The sequence below is a fragment of the Orycteropus afer genome, unplaced genomic scaffold (genome assembly GCF_000298275.1).
Source record: "Orycteropus afer afer isolate SDZICR_OR568_19922 unplaced genomic scaffold, OryAfe1.0 scaffold00266, whole genome shotgun sequence".
In the NCBI taxonomy this organism is placed as follows: Eukaryota; Metazoa; Chordata; class Mammalia; order Tubulidentata; family Orycteropodidae; genus Orycteropus; species Orycteropus afer.
Window position 1 is genome coordinate 2,354,845 of NW_006921853.1, and position 14,693 is coordinate 2,369,537.

Sequence of the window (14,693 nt, forward strand, 5' to 3'; positions counted from 1 at the left end):
CCATCTTTTTTAAAAAATCACTGTGGACATGTGGATCCTTTTAATGCAGTTAGAACTCATTACCATCCTTAATCTTTCATGTTTTGAGTAATTTATTTCTGTTTCTGTTGGCCTTGTCGGGAGTGAAGATACACGGCAGGACATAGAAACCAGCGCCTCTCACGCTCAGTTCAATGGCACCGGGTGCCTTCTTACAGGGGCTCAACTCTTCTCACGCTCCTCTCCTGAACTGTTCCTCCTCCATTAACATTAACTCACCACCCCTAGGACTCCTATCTAATCTTTCCAGCTGCTGCTGCCACCTCGCTCCCATAGAGAGCCCTTAGAAGAGCACAATCCTCAAGGCAGACGGTCTTTACCAGTTAAACTACTGGTTAACTACTGTTTTGTTTTAAGAAGATTTCAGGGGACATGTTTTCAGTATAAGGTTTAAAGATTAACTCGGGGCAATATTTTCAGGGGTTCATCCTACCTCAATGGCTCTAGAAAGTCTAAATTTGATGAAATTTGAAATCCTGTTCTGTATTTCCTCTATTTTGATCGCAACTCTTCTACAGACTTTCTGATCAAAATGCTCAGTACTGGTAGCCAAGCACCATGCAGTTCTGGTCTCTTGGCAAAGGAGGCAGTTAGCTGTTCACAGAGCTACTTATCCACATATCCATTTCTTCCTCCTCTTTATTTTTTCCTGACGATCAAATTGTCAAAAGTAACCAGGAAAAACCCTCCCAAACCAGTTCCTGCAACCTTATGTATTTCCAACATTCGCTAAGCACTTCCTTACTCACTGGCTCAGTAAGATTCTCCAGGACCACACTGCCCTGAACTGGAATGGGCCACTTCTCCTAAGAGCCCTGGTTCCTTTTACAGGGGAATGCATTTTAGAAACCAAGCCTTGGGTACGAGAGGTCTCACTGCTACTGGGGTATCACTGCTTCCAGGACCTTTCGATAGGCAGAACTAAGACAGGTAGATACCGTTTTAAAATCTCATTTATGGTCACCAATTATAGTGCAAACTGATATTAAGTCCTCCTGATATGATGGAAGAGGAAGCACACACCATCATTTATGCAGGACTCTTACCAAAAATGTTTAATCTGAATCTAATACTGAAGACCTAACTAGATAGATCCAACTGTGGGATAGCCTTAAAAAAGAAAAATTAAGGTATAATCTTAAGTCTCTCTCTCTCACATCACACATACATAAGCACAACTGGGGGAACTATTCCAGATTACAGGCAACAATTTAATGTGTGATTCATGATTAGTTAGGCCTTCAATCAAAAATACTAAACTAAACCATACACACAAAAGGACATTCCTGGGACTACTGGGAAATTTTGAATATGGATTATGGGACTATGCACTAGATGATAATATTATATCCATTAAATTTTTTGTGATTATAGTATTATGTTTACGCAGGAGAATGGCCTTGTTCTTAGCAGATACAAGCTAAAGGATTCATGAGTAAAATGGCTGTTGTCTACAATTTATTTTCAAATAGTTCTACAAAAAACAATTTGAATGTGTAAACACAGTAAGAAAACACAAGAAAGAAATGCAAATGTGGCAAAATGTTAGTAACTGGTAAATCTACGTGAAAGGTATGGACATTCTAAGTGAAGAGTATAAAAGGTGTTCATTTTATTTCTTTTAACTTTTCTGTAGGTTTGAACTTTTTCAAAGTAAGAAATTAGGCAAGAAAAGGTACTAAGTACCCTAAAGTAAGAAAACAGATACTGGGGGTTTGAACTTCACAGTGACCAGTCAGTTACTTTATAATCTGTCGCTCATTTTATTCTTTACTTAGGTTTTACGTGCTGAAAGGGGGAAGAAGACCAAAGTCCGCCTTTGGCGTCTGAACATTGCAGTCAATCTATCAAATTTAGAGAGCTCCTCAAAGCTCTACAACCTCCTGAAACTGTGTGTAAGATGTTGTGTTGAGAAAATTAGCAACATTCTGGGGAGAAACTTCATAGCTTTCTCTAATTCTCAAAGATGAAAGCAATATGTCACGCCCCCCCCAAAAAAAGAGTTTAAAACCACTATTCTTCCTGTAATGTATCTAATTTGCAGCTCAAGAACACTCTAGAGCAGAAGTCAGCAGACTTTTCCTGTAAGAAAAAAACAGTACACTATACGACGGCCTTGCAGGCCGTGAATTTCTGTCACTGCTATTCAACCCTGCTGGTGCAGTGCAAAAGCAGCCATAGATAATACATACATGAACGGATGGAGCTGTGTTCCAGTAATACTTTACTTACAAAAGCAGGAGGCGGGCCAGATGTAACACAGGCTGTAGTTTGCCAACCACTGCTGTAGTTTAGACTAAGCCTGCAGGGCAGTGTAATATCTGAGGGTGGCTCTCGCTCCAGTCCCCACCCCTCCACTCCTCCATTTCTGTCATGCTACTTTCCTAATGGCTTCCAATTGTCTATAGTTTCTCAAAGTGTGGTCCCTGGGTGTCCTTCTTCAAGGGAATCTGAGGAGGTTCTTGTTCAGTGTGCAAACACCAGAGCCTAATGCCATCCTGCTATAATCACAATCCCTGGGAAAGCGTATTCAAGTAATCCTCTGTACCTTATGGTTTCAGTCACTGTCTACAGGACAAGATTCATGGCATTCAGGCACTCGCCACTTCAGTCTCAACACGCTCATGCAGCCTCATCTCTCACCACACACACTGCTTACCACCTCCCTAAATGCGTGACTCTACAACACTGCTGGGCCCCCTTTGTGCTCTCCTCTCCTCTGGAATGCTACTCCACAGACTCCACCCAGCTCCCACGGCTGATGATTTCCTCTCACTACAACCAGACCGCCCGAGACAGACACCACGCGTTTTCTCTTTCTAGGTCTGCTGTGGGGCGTTTTCTCACCTTCATGGCAGCTGCTAATCTTCCTCTGTGTGAAACCACTTGGGGATTAACACAAGGTCTACGTGGAGACTGTATAAAGTACCAAACTCCATACTCACACATCAATGAGGTCAGGTTTCAGTACTGATGGCACAGCAGTCTCAATGTTGTACAACTTTATCTGAGATCCATACAGAGTGACTTTGACCAATCTGTTGGCAAAGAAGCAGGTCAGAAAGATCATTCAGCTTATGGACTAAAACAAACAAATGGACAAGGCAATAAAAGTCCGAGAACATACCAGGATTACTTTTCACATAAAAACAGAATCAAGACCAGACCTTCAATTCTATCCCAAAGAAATAATCTAAGATGTGCACAGGTTTATATAGAAGGATATCAATTAAAGCATTATTTACAATGTCAAAAATTTTGAAAACATGTAAATATCCAACAGAGGACAGATATAGTGCAATATAATACAGACAATAATAACAATGGCTAGAAGAATATTTAATGACAAATTGTGGTAGTTAAGGTTATGTGTCAAACTGGCTGGCCCTGGTATGGAGTGGCTGGGCAGCTGGACGTAGTTATTCCCCATGATGAGACTGGTAATCAACTCCATGGTGGAATCTTCAGTGAGCAACTGAGTAGTTGCCTTAGGGATATGGCTTGCTTCTAGTATATAAGGAGAAGTTTTGAGAAAGGTCTCTGCAGCTTTTTGGCACACGTGGACCCTGCATGTAGCCGAGTGTCATGCCCTGCCAATCGTGGGACTGTCTCTGGACTTGAACTATTGGCCTGCCATGCTGTTTGGTAACATTGGGACTGTGCCATTTCATCTGCCAACCTTGGGTTGTCAGCCTCAGCAGCCAGCAGCTGCCTGAGTGAAGAGATGCCTCTAGCTCCAGTGGGGCAGGAGCAAGAGGCTTAGCTGAAGCCCAAGGTTGAGGGCCTTTACCCAGCCCCTAGAGTTTGGCACTTTAAACTTGAACTTCTAGTCTCCTAAACTGTAAGAGAATAAATCCATGTTTGTTAAAGCCCTCCATTTGTGGTCTGTCAAAGAGGTACTAGAGAACCAAAACACAAATATTTAAGATACTTAAAACATGCAAACGCTACAACAAATACATATACAGCATATACCCCTATTTTGTTATAAAAATGTATGTCTGTCAACAGAAAAGGCTGGAAGAATGTTCACCAAAGCATGCCTACTGGTTACCACTTGCTTTAAGGGTAGGACAGAATGGGTAGATTATGGATGCTTTTTTCCCCCTCTCCTTTTCTGTATTTCCAAATTGTCTATCATGAATATATAATACTTTTACCAATGAGGTGGAGCATATACGATTATTTTTAAAAAAAGCAAACCTGCTCTTCTGACAATTTATCTTAGTAAGTTGGTGTGGTGCAGTGAAATAAATGCTTGATAGGGCTCTCCCAGCCATGGTGTTTGTGCCTCACCAGATGACTGGGTAAACTACACAAATGTGAGGTGCTTGTGCCCCACAAGGGGACTGGATAGCTTGTCAGTAATGTAAATAAGGTACATGGCACCCTCGTGGGGGTGGGACCAGGGAAATAAAGTACATGGAACCCTAACATGAGGCTTAAAATGACCCATCCCAGAGGCAGAAAAACAGGATCTCACTATCATCAAGGAATAGCAGCCAGGAGTGGAGCACGTCCTTGGACCCAAGATCCCTGTGCAGAGATGGCAGAGAGACAGCAGCAGCAGAGGCAACAGAACCCAGAGACCAGCACAAGAGAGCAGCAAGCTTGCTGGCCCACGGAGCAAGAGAGCTGAGTGCCTTTGGGCAGAAGGCTGCAGGTAGTAGAGTGGGGTGTACCTATCAGCAGAGCTAAAAGAGCTTTGTAACACTCACTTGAGCGGGGCAGAGGCCAGACCAAGAGGCCAAGGCATGCCTTTGGCCATGGCACAGGGAAGGCTGTCCTGGTTGGAGAACTATATCCTGAGTGTTCCTGAACCTGATTTGTAGATCTATTGCTTCTCTAATTCACCATTCACCCCATAATCATGAGTATTGTCTGTGAGTTCTCTGTGGCCATGGCAACAAATTATGAACCCAGCAGAGAAGTAGAGAGTGCAGTGGGAGGGACAACTGGTCTCAGAATTGGTGAAAAGGTCGGAGGGTGGTGGAATGTCTGACTCCCGCTTCACAGGAAGCAGCCTTGGACTGCTGCAGGGGATCTTAACCCTCCTGCCTGCCTCGTGAAGTCACAAGGTCAGATGAGTCCCCCAGGCCCTTTCTGCAGTTGGCAAACATTTTCCTATCTAATTTGTCATGATGATAAAACTATGTTAGCTTTTGTTTAAAATCATTTTTTTAAAGTAAATATTTTAAATGGACATACGATAAAGCAAATATAGAACAGTGTTTACTGTAGAACCTAGGTGGTAGCTAAATGGGTGTTTCCTGTACTGTTCTTTCAACTTTTCTTGAAACAGGGGTGGGAAGGAATAAATGTTTCTAGAAGACACTGAGCATTTTAAACTTTAAATACAATTCTGTCAAAAGCAAGCTGGGGAGCCCACTGGTTGCTCAAGGGCTCACTGGATACAGATGAGCACTAAATTCTAGACCCAAGGTCAGGTCTATTGAGAAGTGGAAACTGCTGCTCTCACTACAGATAGAAAATTACTCTTTTCTGACTGGGGAAAAAAAAATCGGAGACTTGGGTAACTTTCCTGTGTCCACTCTTTCAGGCAACAGTGCCAGGGAAGACAGTGTGCTCTGCTCCCTCAGGCCTGGACAGCAGTTTCTCAAACTCCACTGACAACAAGAATCACCTGGGAATTCTGGACAAATGCAAACTCCCTGGACCTGCCCCACGGCCACGTGCAGGTACAAGCAGTGGTCTGGAAATCTGTACCTCGGAAAAGCATCCAGGGCGCTGATGCACAGGGAGCACATTCTGAAACATGTTCCTCTGAGGGGGGGAGGAAGCAGGACTTTATTCCAAGTAGAAAACCATGGGCTTAAGCCCCAAATGGTTTGGGGTTGGGGAATAATCGGAAAGGGGCCTTGGCAGTCAAAAGATAGTAAGGGTAAAAGAGCCAAGGGTTGTCAATTTGAGACCCTGGAAGGCAGATGGATGGTGACAAGCAGGAATCAAAACAGTTACTCTCAGTAAAAAATACACCAACTCGCACCTGGTGTTCAATTCTATAAATACTGTTCTACACTGAAAATGTGTCTCTTAATAGAAATCGATGATCAGTGGTTTGAATAGTAGGTTTTGTTTTATGTAACCTGTAAGTAACAACCCTGCTCATCACAACAACTATTGAGACCATGCAGCCATTAACAAGAAGCCTTCTCTCAAAGTTGATCCTAAATGAAGACAAACAGTAAAGTATCTTTAAGGGCCGAGCTTGCAAACCTAAGCAGAAAAATAAAGACCTATAAAATAATGCTTTAAGATCTCTAAGTAACTTCACTACAAAGTTGTGATGCATGATATACTGCTTAACAGAGAATACATTCAAATAACGGTATCTTATCTATGGATTTCAAACAGGAAGACACGTCCTCTGAACATACAGTGGAAAGAGGTCTAACACGGAAAGAACAGAGAAAAACAGACTCTGAAAGTGGAAGCTCTACAGTCTGGAAAAGAGCATTTAAGATCAGGAAACTGGTTAAAACCCACGGGCTGCCTCTTCCAAGCTGTGTGACCTGACGCTAGGTACCGATCACTCTGAGCCACCATCTCCTCAATGATCAGACGGCATTAACTCGCTCTCAAAGGATAAAATAAAATGAAAACACACAAAAACACTTTGGAAAGTTTCAGAATACTGTATATTGCTTTATTATTGATACTAACCTGGCTTTTAAAAAACTCATTTAAAATTCTTAGTTATCTAAGATGTAACTGTTACAGAAAAGCCTGCTACACAAGTAACCAGGCACCTGGGGCTTGGTTTCCATCTCCATGCTCCCCGTGCAGCTGCAAGGCCAGGGAAAGCATCAAGTGTCTTGGCTTTGGGCTGGATCCACACCCACTCAGTTCTGGGCTAATCAACTCCACAGTTATCTTCAAATGGTCTGACCTTTGAGATTACATCTGACTTTTTAAAAAGTTTTATGTGTTGTTGTTTTTGTTGAGAATATACGCAGAACTACACCAGTTCAATAATCTCTACCTGCACAATTCAGTGACAATGATCACTTTCTAGCTGTATAATCACTCTCACCCTCCTTTTCAGAGTTACTCCTCCTGTGTTACTATAAAGTCACTGCCCTCAAGGGTTTCTGTCTAATCTTTGCAGTTGCTGTTGTCACTTTGATTCCATGTAGATAGCTCTTAAAAGAACACAGTGCTCAAGGCAGGCAGGCAGGCAGTCTTTACTAGTTAAGCTAAACTAACAGAGCACTGAGACTTTACTAGTTAAACTAAACTAACAAAGTACTGAGACTTTACAAGTTAAGCTAAACTGTCTGGTTTAAAGACTTCAGGAGATATTTTTGGTTGAAAGTTTAAAGATTATCTCAAGGCAACAGTTTCAGGGGTTTATGCAGTCTCAATGGCTCCAGAAATTCTAGATTCCATGAGAATTTGAAAATTCTGTTCTGTACTTTTCCCCTTTTGATCAGAATTATTCTAGACATATGATTTTTTAAGTGTATGTGCAGGTGGGGTGGTAGGGGACTGGGCAGAATAACTGTTATTCAACAAATGCAGCTGAAAGCCTCCTGTGAGAGTCAAGGGGAAGAAGTAACCAAAGGAGCCTCCTGGTGGATAAACTGGGAGCCACCTCTCAGGCCAGTCTTGGAGGCTGCTCAATTTAACTCCTTAGGACCCTCATAGGACTGGAAAAAAACAAAGAAAACCCCACTCTGGCCTAGTTGGATATAGTGTGTGTTGTCCCCTACTAACAGGGCTTTCCTAGGGTTTCAACCTGTGAGGAAAGACAAGTGACCTTATCTGGTCTTCTACCCTGACACCTACATGCAAGATCCTCAAAGCAACAACAGCTTACATTTACACAACAGCTTACATTTACTTGTGCTTTGTTATGTACCAGGCACTGTGCTAGGGCACTGTGCTAAGTGCCTTATAGTCTCTGAATTCTCACAAAAACCTAAAAAGGTCTATTTCTACTCCACTTTACAGATGAGGAAGCTCAAGAGTTTGGAGAGGTTAAGTAATTTGCTCCACAGCAGCTTACACATGGCAGAGCCCAGATTTAAGCAGTGCCAGGGTAGAAGCTACCTGGCAATATGCTGCCCCACACACAAGGAGGTAAAACTGAGCCCTGAAGAATGGCTTCATAAAGTAACTGGCAGCCTACCTCTCCACGACGGTGAGAGCATCATTGAAGCGAGCAGCAAACACATCACCAATAAAGTACTCAGCTAAGCGGCCCACAGCCTGCAGCAGGGAGCTCAGATCTCTCAGGGAACAGTGCAATCGCCGGCAGTCATTCTCCGCTGTGATGTTCAACCTGTGTCCTGGAACATAACACCTCCGACAGTTTTTCATAGGAAGAACACACTTTAGTTACCACTACAGATAACAGGTCATCCAGACAAGCTATACTTAGCAGAACCAATTTGCTTTCTCGAAACAAAGCAACCCACAGGCTGCTTCCCATTACTGAGCGGGGAAATTCCACAGAATCTCCACCTGCAGCCATACCCACAAGCAGGGAAGAGACCAGAGGGTAGGACACAGAGAGGAGGAAGAGACAGACAGAGCGGAAGAGGAGGGACAGATCACCTAGGCACACTAACATAGAATGAACAGTGATTCCTCTTGACCCTGTGAGCTACAAAAAACCAAACTCATTGCCATCGAGTGGATTCTGACTCATGGTGACGCCCACTGGGTTTCCGAGGCTACATATCTTTACCAAAGCAGGCTGCCCAATCTTCCTTTCGCAGAGCAGCTGGTGGATTTGAACCGCTGACCTTCTGGTTGGCAGCCAAATGCCCTAACCACTACGCCACCAGAGCTCCTTTATGAGCTACAGATACTGCCAATTTTACAGACAAGGAAACACACCAGGGGAGGCTTGGAAACTCGCCTGCCATGGATCGTGTTTCTGAGGCAATCCTGGATTCTAAGCTCAGTCTGTGACTCCAGGCTGCTGCCTTTTCCACATGAACCTCATACAGAATAAAGTCCCCATTGGCTGACAGACAGGATTCAGCCCTGCTAAAAGAAATGGGGGTACACTCAGCACTGACCCCGGAAGATTTTTAGGTGGCACAGTATGGAATAGGAGGCACAGGACTTGAATTCAGAAGACACAGATTCCCAGCCACTTCCTGGCTCTGAGCCTCATTTCACCTTCTAAGTTTCAGTTTCCTTGTCTGTAAGATGGAAAAAAAAAAAAAATGCTACTATTTAATGTGCAGAACAACTATAAGGGCTAAATTAGAATACATACAAAGCCCTCCAAACCAGAAGGCATTATTCAACGTTTGTAATTATTATGAATAACAAAGAACGTGTGATTTTTGAAGGTCTGAAACTTTCTTACTTTTTGCCAATCATTTCTTCAACCCAAACAGGAAGGATGCCAAAACAAAGGATAAAACATCCACAGTGGGGTCACCTCCTGGCTCTTGGCTCTCTCTCCTCACAGTGTCCAGAAGACCCCTAAGCCTGACACAAAGCCCTCCTCATCCATGTAAGCACAGTGTAAGCCAGCAGCCAGCACTGTAAGAATGAGGCTGGGCAGCTACAGGAAAATCACCAGCCCGAGGGGGCTTCCAACTCCAACTCCCTGAATACTTTTCAGGCCCATCCCCTCCTCTGCCTCTTCAGGCTCTTACTATCTCTTGCTGGTGGAGTTCCTCCCATGGTGCTCTGCAACCACCTTCCTAGAACCCAGATCTAAGCACACAGTTCCCATAAGCAAAGTGTGAAACCCTTCAGGGGCTCCTTCCAGCTAAAGAGGAAAGTCCAGCCTCCCCAGCGTCAACTATTAGATCTCTCGACTCTGCTCCACTGCTCTCTGTACTTCTCACAGCTGTCTTCTCCGCCTGGTCTGCCCATCACTGTATCCTCTCTCCACTCAAACCTCGCAAGCCTACGTATCCTATCCTCCAGACTCACGGAAGCATCATTTCTTCTCTGAGGGCTTCCCTCCCCACTCCCAACAGAGGGAACGTGCTTTCTTGCTCTCCCTCACTCCCCCATGGGAATGTGCACATGTGGAGGTAAACAAATGATTTACAAGTCTGTCTCCCTACTGCGCTATGAACTCCTTAGTGAGGGGCTATGCAGCATCCTGTCCGTATGCTCAGCACCCAGCACGGTGCCTAGTGCAGAACGGGTGACCATAAACACATGAACGAATTAGATACCACAGAACAGACAGCACACTACAGCGGGATGAGGAGGCTGGGGAGTTAACTTCCTCATACTCCCTATAGGTGTATTCACTTGGATAATTTAAAGACAAATATGGATGAGCACTGTTTGTGGACAGGAGAACAACAAGGCTGAAAACCTATGAAGAAAGTGGAGGCTGAAGTCACAAGTTTAATACTTCAGCCCCCTATACCAACGTCCAAGTGGTGAGGCTGGAACAGAGCTTGTGAGAGTACCCAAGGGAGGGCAGAGTATCCCCGGGCAGGAGCCTGATAAAGCGGAGATTTCAGTCAGGGATGGGTTATAGCGGGGCCACATGCTGCCAGGGAACAGAAGAACAAAAAGAAGAGGCAACTCAGGGAAGGACCTTACAGGAAAAGAGCCAATGGCAAAAGCCAGCTTTGACCTGCCCCAAGTCACCCTGCTTCTTTCTACAGTCCACATGGAGAGCAGTGTCTTGGCATGGAAAACAGAACTCTCAGCCTCCAGGCAGCCACAGGAGGCCAACAGTGGGGGTGTCTAAGGAGAGTGAACCAGCTCTAAGTATAGAGCAAGAATAACTCACTCCACATGGCCGGAGGAGCCCAGAGAACAAACGGAACCAAGAGACATTTCTGGTCACGCTTAGTCCCACAGGAGGGAGCAGTGCCTTCGTGGGCCACAGAAGGAAAGGCACTACTCTCCCAGTTAACAAGGTGCCACAGTGACATGCCTTCTGAATGTCGATGGGAGCTTCGGACTATGCCTCACAGATATGTAAACAGACTCCAAGCTTAAACGCCTAAAACCTGGGGTTCCTGTGCATACCAAGTAAACTTCAGGGTTATGTGGAAAACACAGCCTAGAATTGGGTTCAGAGGTATCACCACCAGCTTTTCATTCCAAGAGTAATGGGGATAAGTCATTGAACCGGCATCAACTGCCCCTCACCCTCCCTGTATGCACCTTCTTCATTTTTGGCTCATCTCCTACGAAGCTCTAACTTGATCACTAGTTTTCAATTTATTCATGTACTTAATGTGAGAACTAAGCACCCAGTTCTTAAATATATTAAGGAGGCAAGGGAAATAATGTTTCTCTTTTAAAAACCAAACCAAAACACCACCCTACACTAAGTTTTTTTTTCAATATGGTATTTAATAAACAGTTATTAACGAAAAAACTAAACTCACTGCCATTGAGTCACATCTGACTTATAGTGACCTCTCCCTTGGGTTTCTGAGGCAGTATCACTACAGAAGTAGATTATCCAGTCTTCCTTCCAAGGAGAGGCTGGTGGGTTTGAACTGCCAGCCTTCTGGTTAGCAGTCAAATGCCTTAGACACTATGCCACCAGAGCTCCTAAACAGTCAGACAACCTAAAGGTTATTGTGACCAAGACCTTTTGTTCCTTGCACCCACACAAATCCATCTGATGTGTGAACCCTCCCTGCAGCATGGCTTCTTCCCCACCCAACCTCTTCCCAGCCACCTCTACCAAATACCGCAGAGCTCAAGGCCTCTTAAAGGAGCCCTTCCACGTTTGGTCAGCTTGGTCAAAAGACACAGGAATAAATCTGTCTCCCTATAATTCCTCCTTATAAAGCCACATCCCTTGACAAAGGAACACAAAACAAGCCTAAGCCTGATGATATATGACTGCCGTGGGGAGATGGGAAGGCAGTGGTGACATTCTTTCAAATCTCTTCTCAGTTTTAAGATACTCCTGGGTCCCTTCCATTTTCCATGTCATGCTCCTTCTAAGAATCCTTGGTATCCTTATCAGTTCTCTCTAAAACTGCCCTAGTTTGTCAACCAAAGTGTGGCACCCAGAATGGAAAACAGTGTGGAACTGCTGTGTTATTATTATTATATATATTTTTTTACACTATTAGCTTGAATCATAAAATTGTTGCTACCTGACCATTTTTGACTTAACCAAACTCCAATCAGAGAGTTCAACTTAAGACATATGTGCCATCTATGGTGTTAGGGTTTAGGTTAGTCAGAATCACAGCTGGTTTTTTCTCTATCTGCAAGTAGACAACACACAGGCAGTAAGCACTTCAAATCAAAGCCCATCCCTACAGCCTAGAAAGCTATTATCACCACCACAAAACCAGGCTAGGCACTGAGCAAACTTAAGAGTTCCCACTGTGAAAGGCTGTTCAGATCTACTCACATTTTCTTCTATTTGACTAAGGCTTAGATTTTCCCCAATAGCACAGAACATCTGCAAAGCAGGACCTTCAGATCAGAGTACTGCTATATATAGGTTCAGCAGACAAAATATTACGGTGATACTAAAAGAAGTCCCATCTTCAATAACCAAGTCATCCTAATGCCACCCAGATGAACTCTAAGTTACCCTGGGGAAATCATTACCCTAGGGAAAAATGTTCATGTTAAGCATAATTCAATCTTCTCTTCTTTGGAGGGTTTGGGAGAAGACGGGGGAGGGGGGTAGTAAAAATTATCACATGAGGTAATCCATTCTGAGAACAAAGAAGTCATCAATGAACACAATTAGAATAAAGAATATAAGTCCAAAAAGTTTATATAATATAGATGAGAAGATCTCTCAGGTAGGAAAGCTTGCACGGCTAACTGGGAAAGTTAAAGGGGTTACTCAGAGCAGAAATACCACCCCAACAAGGGAAGGTCTCAGTGAGGAGCAGCAAGAGGCCAAATATAAAACGGACACCTGAAGGCCACACGGAAAGACAGACGCCATATAAGAGAAATGGCAGCCAACGAGAGGGCTTCCTAACGTACAAAAGTAGGAAAAACGACAGCAAGAGCACAGGATCACCTCCCCGGGGCCAGCGAGGCACACGGTCACTGATGTGCCACGACAACACACAGGGCCACTGCTCCTCTGAGAGAAAATCAGCAACAGCAGAGCAAGTGCCAGGAAGAATGCCGAGTCTTCTGGATTTGAGTGTTCTAACAAAATCAGGGGCCTCATAGGTTTCACTGCTGGCCACAACAGACACCTTGTTGTTATAAACGACCACGGCACTAGCAGAGTGCAAGAAGCCTGGCCGACTCCTACCTACACAGGCTCCTAAAGAGATCTAGGGATTACAGTCAGAGCTAAGAGTAAATGCAAGTGAAACAAATGGACCACAACCTATGAGGGGAAAGGACAACATGGTTGTTTTTAAGAGGTAATCGGGCTGACTAACACAGCATGGTGATTTGCAAGGGTAAATGGCCATGGGCACTGGGAAACAAAATGTGCTCAGAGATTCAATGTTTTAAATAGTCTTGACATTGGAAACTTGGCTTTTGAGCCACCCAGTGGTGGGGGAATGCTTTGTCAAGGATAAGAGCCCTTTTAAAATAGGAAATAAGCAGCTGTCTGGCCAGAGGTTCTGCCACTGGAGCCCGCGTCAAGGATCAGTGCTGGGGATGTGATTCGTAATTGACCTGGGAGAGTCGAGCACCCCGCAAAACTGCCAGCAAATGGACTGCAATGAGGCAGGTATATTTCACTTAGAGAAAAACAAATCCGATTATCCTTCCAGGAGAGCAGCTCTGAGTTAACAGTTATATCTCAGAGAAAGGATTTAAGACTCACTACAGATTTCCACCTGAAAATAGACTCCCTGTAATATAAAAGTCAGCTACTATACTGAGAAGGAAACGTAGGGGTCAATATTTTCTTTTATTGCTTTTTTTTTTTTTTTTTTAAGACCAAAAATAAGGTCTTTAGGGTTCTGAGTATATTCTAATTTTAATAGTGGACCTAAGAGGGGGATCACGTGAGAGCAATTATTCCTAAGACAGGATGCTGGAGGCATCAGCCTGTATTATTTGTACTCAGTCAAATAATTTTCATTAGTTGTGACAGTATATGCTCCGGGCAAGTTTGTTTTGAAAATTATCTTTTAAAATCCTATATAAGCCATTCTTACCTGATCCCCAAAGTCAGGGCCTATACTTGGGGCATGCTGAGTTCTGTCAGCCTCCCAGGGCCCACATTACTTAGAAGCTAATACCATCATGGAAATGAGCCAACAGGGACCAGAAAGAAAGGCAACCTCAGAAAGAGGCTCCTGTAGAGGCAGGCCATGAAAACCAAGCTCCGCAAGGAGCAAGCTCCACACTGTGGGCAGCTCCGTGCCAGGCTGAAACAAGGGAGTTACCCAGAGGGGTGAAGGCTGGAGCCAGCCGTGACTCTTGTAAGGAAAACACTGAATAAAAGTAGCGTGAAGTCAGAGAGTCAGAGAGACCAGGGGACGCGAGGAGAACGTGTGTTTGCAAGCACAGTATTAAATTTCTGGTGTTTTCAGCTGGCAAAATGAAGGTCCAATTCTTTCCACTTCCCATTATATGCCATGGTGGGACTAGCAGTAACAAACTTTGTGAATTAACATCTCTGAGCACCAATTTCTTCTGTAAAATAGGATTAACCAGTAATAGTCCTTACACCTCACAGGGCAATGATGAAAATAAACTGAAACAAGTAAACCACTGAGCACAGTGTC

At 44.1% G+C, this 14,693-nt stretch overlaps 1 protein-coding gene across 1 annotated transcript in view; it reads right to left on the reverse strand.

Moving 5' to 3' along the window:
* XPO6 (exportin 6) overlaps positions 1–14,693 on the reverse strand; it is a 98,512-nt gene that overhangs the window by 28,110 nt on the left and 55,709 nt on the right. Inside the window, exons 12-13 of the mRNA XM_007950166.1 lie at positions 8,192–8,351; positions 2,985–3,077 (exon numbers count right to left, since the gene is read on the reverse strand). Coding sequence (XP_007948357.1) covers positions 2,985–3,077; positions 8,192–8,351 — 253 coding nt within the window. The remainder of the gene's footprint in view (positions 1–2,984; positions 3,078–8,191; positions 8,352–14,693) is intronic.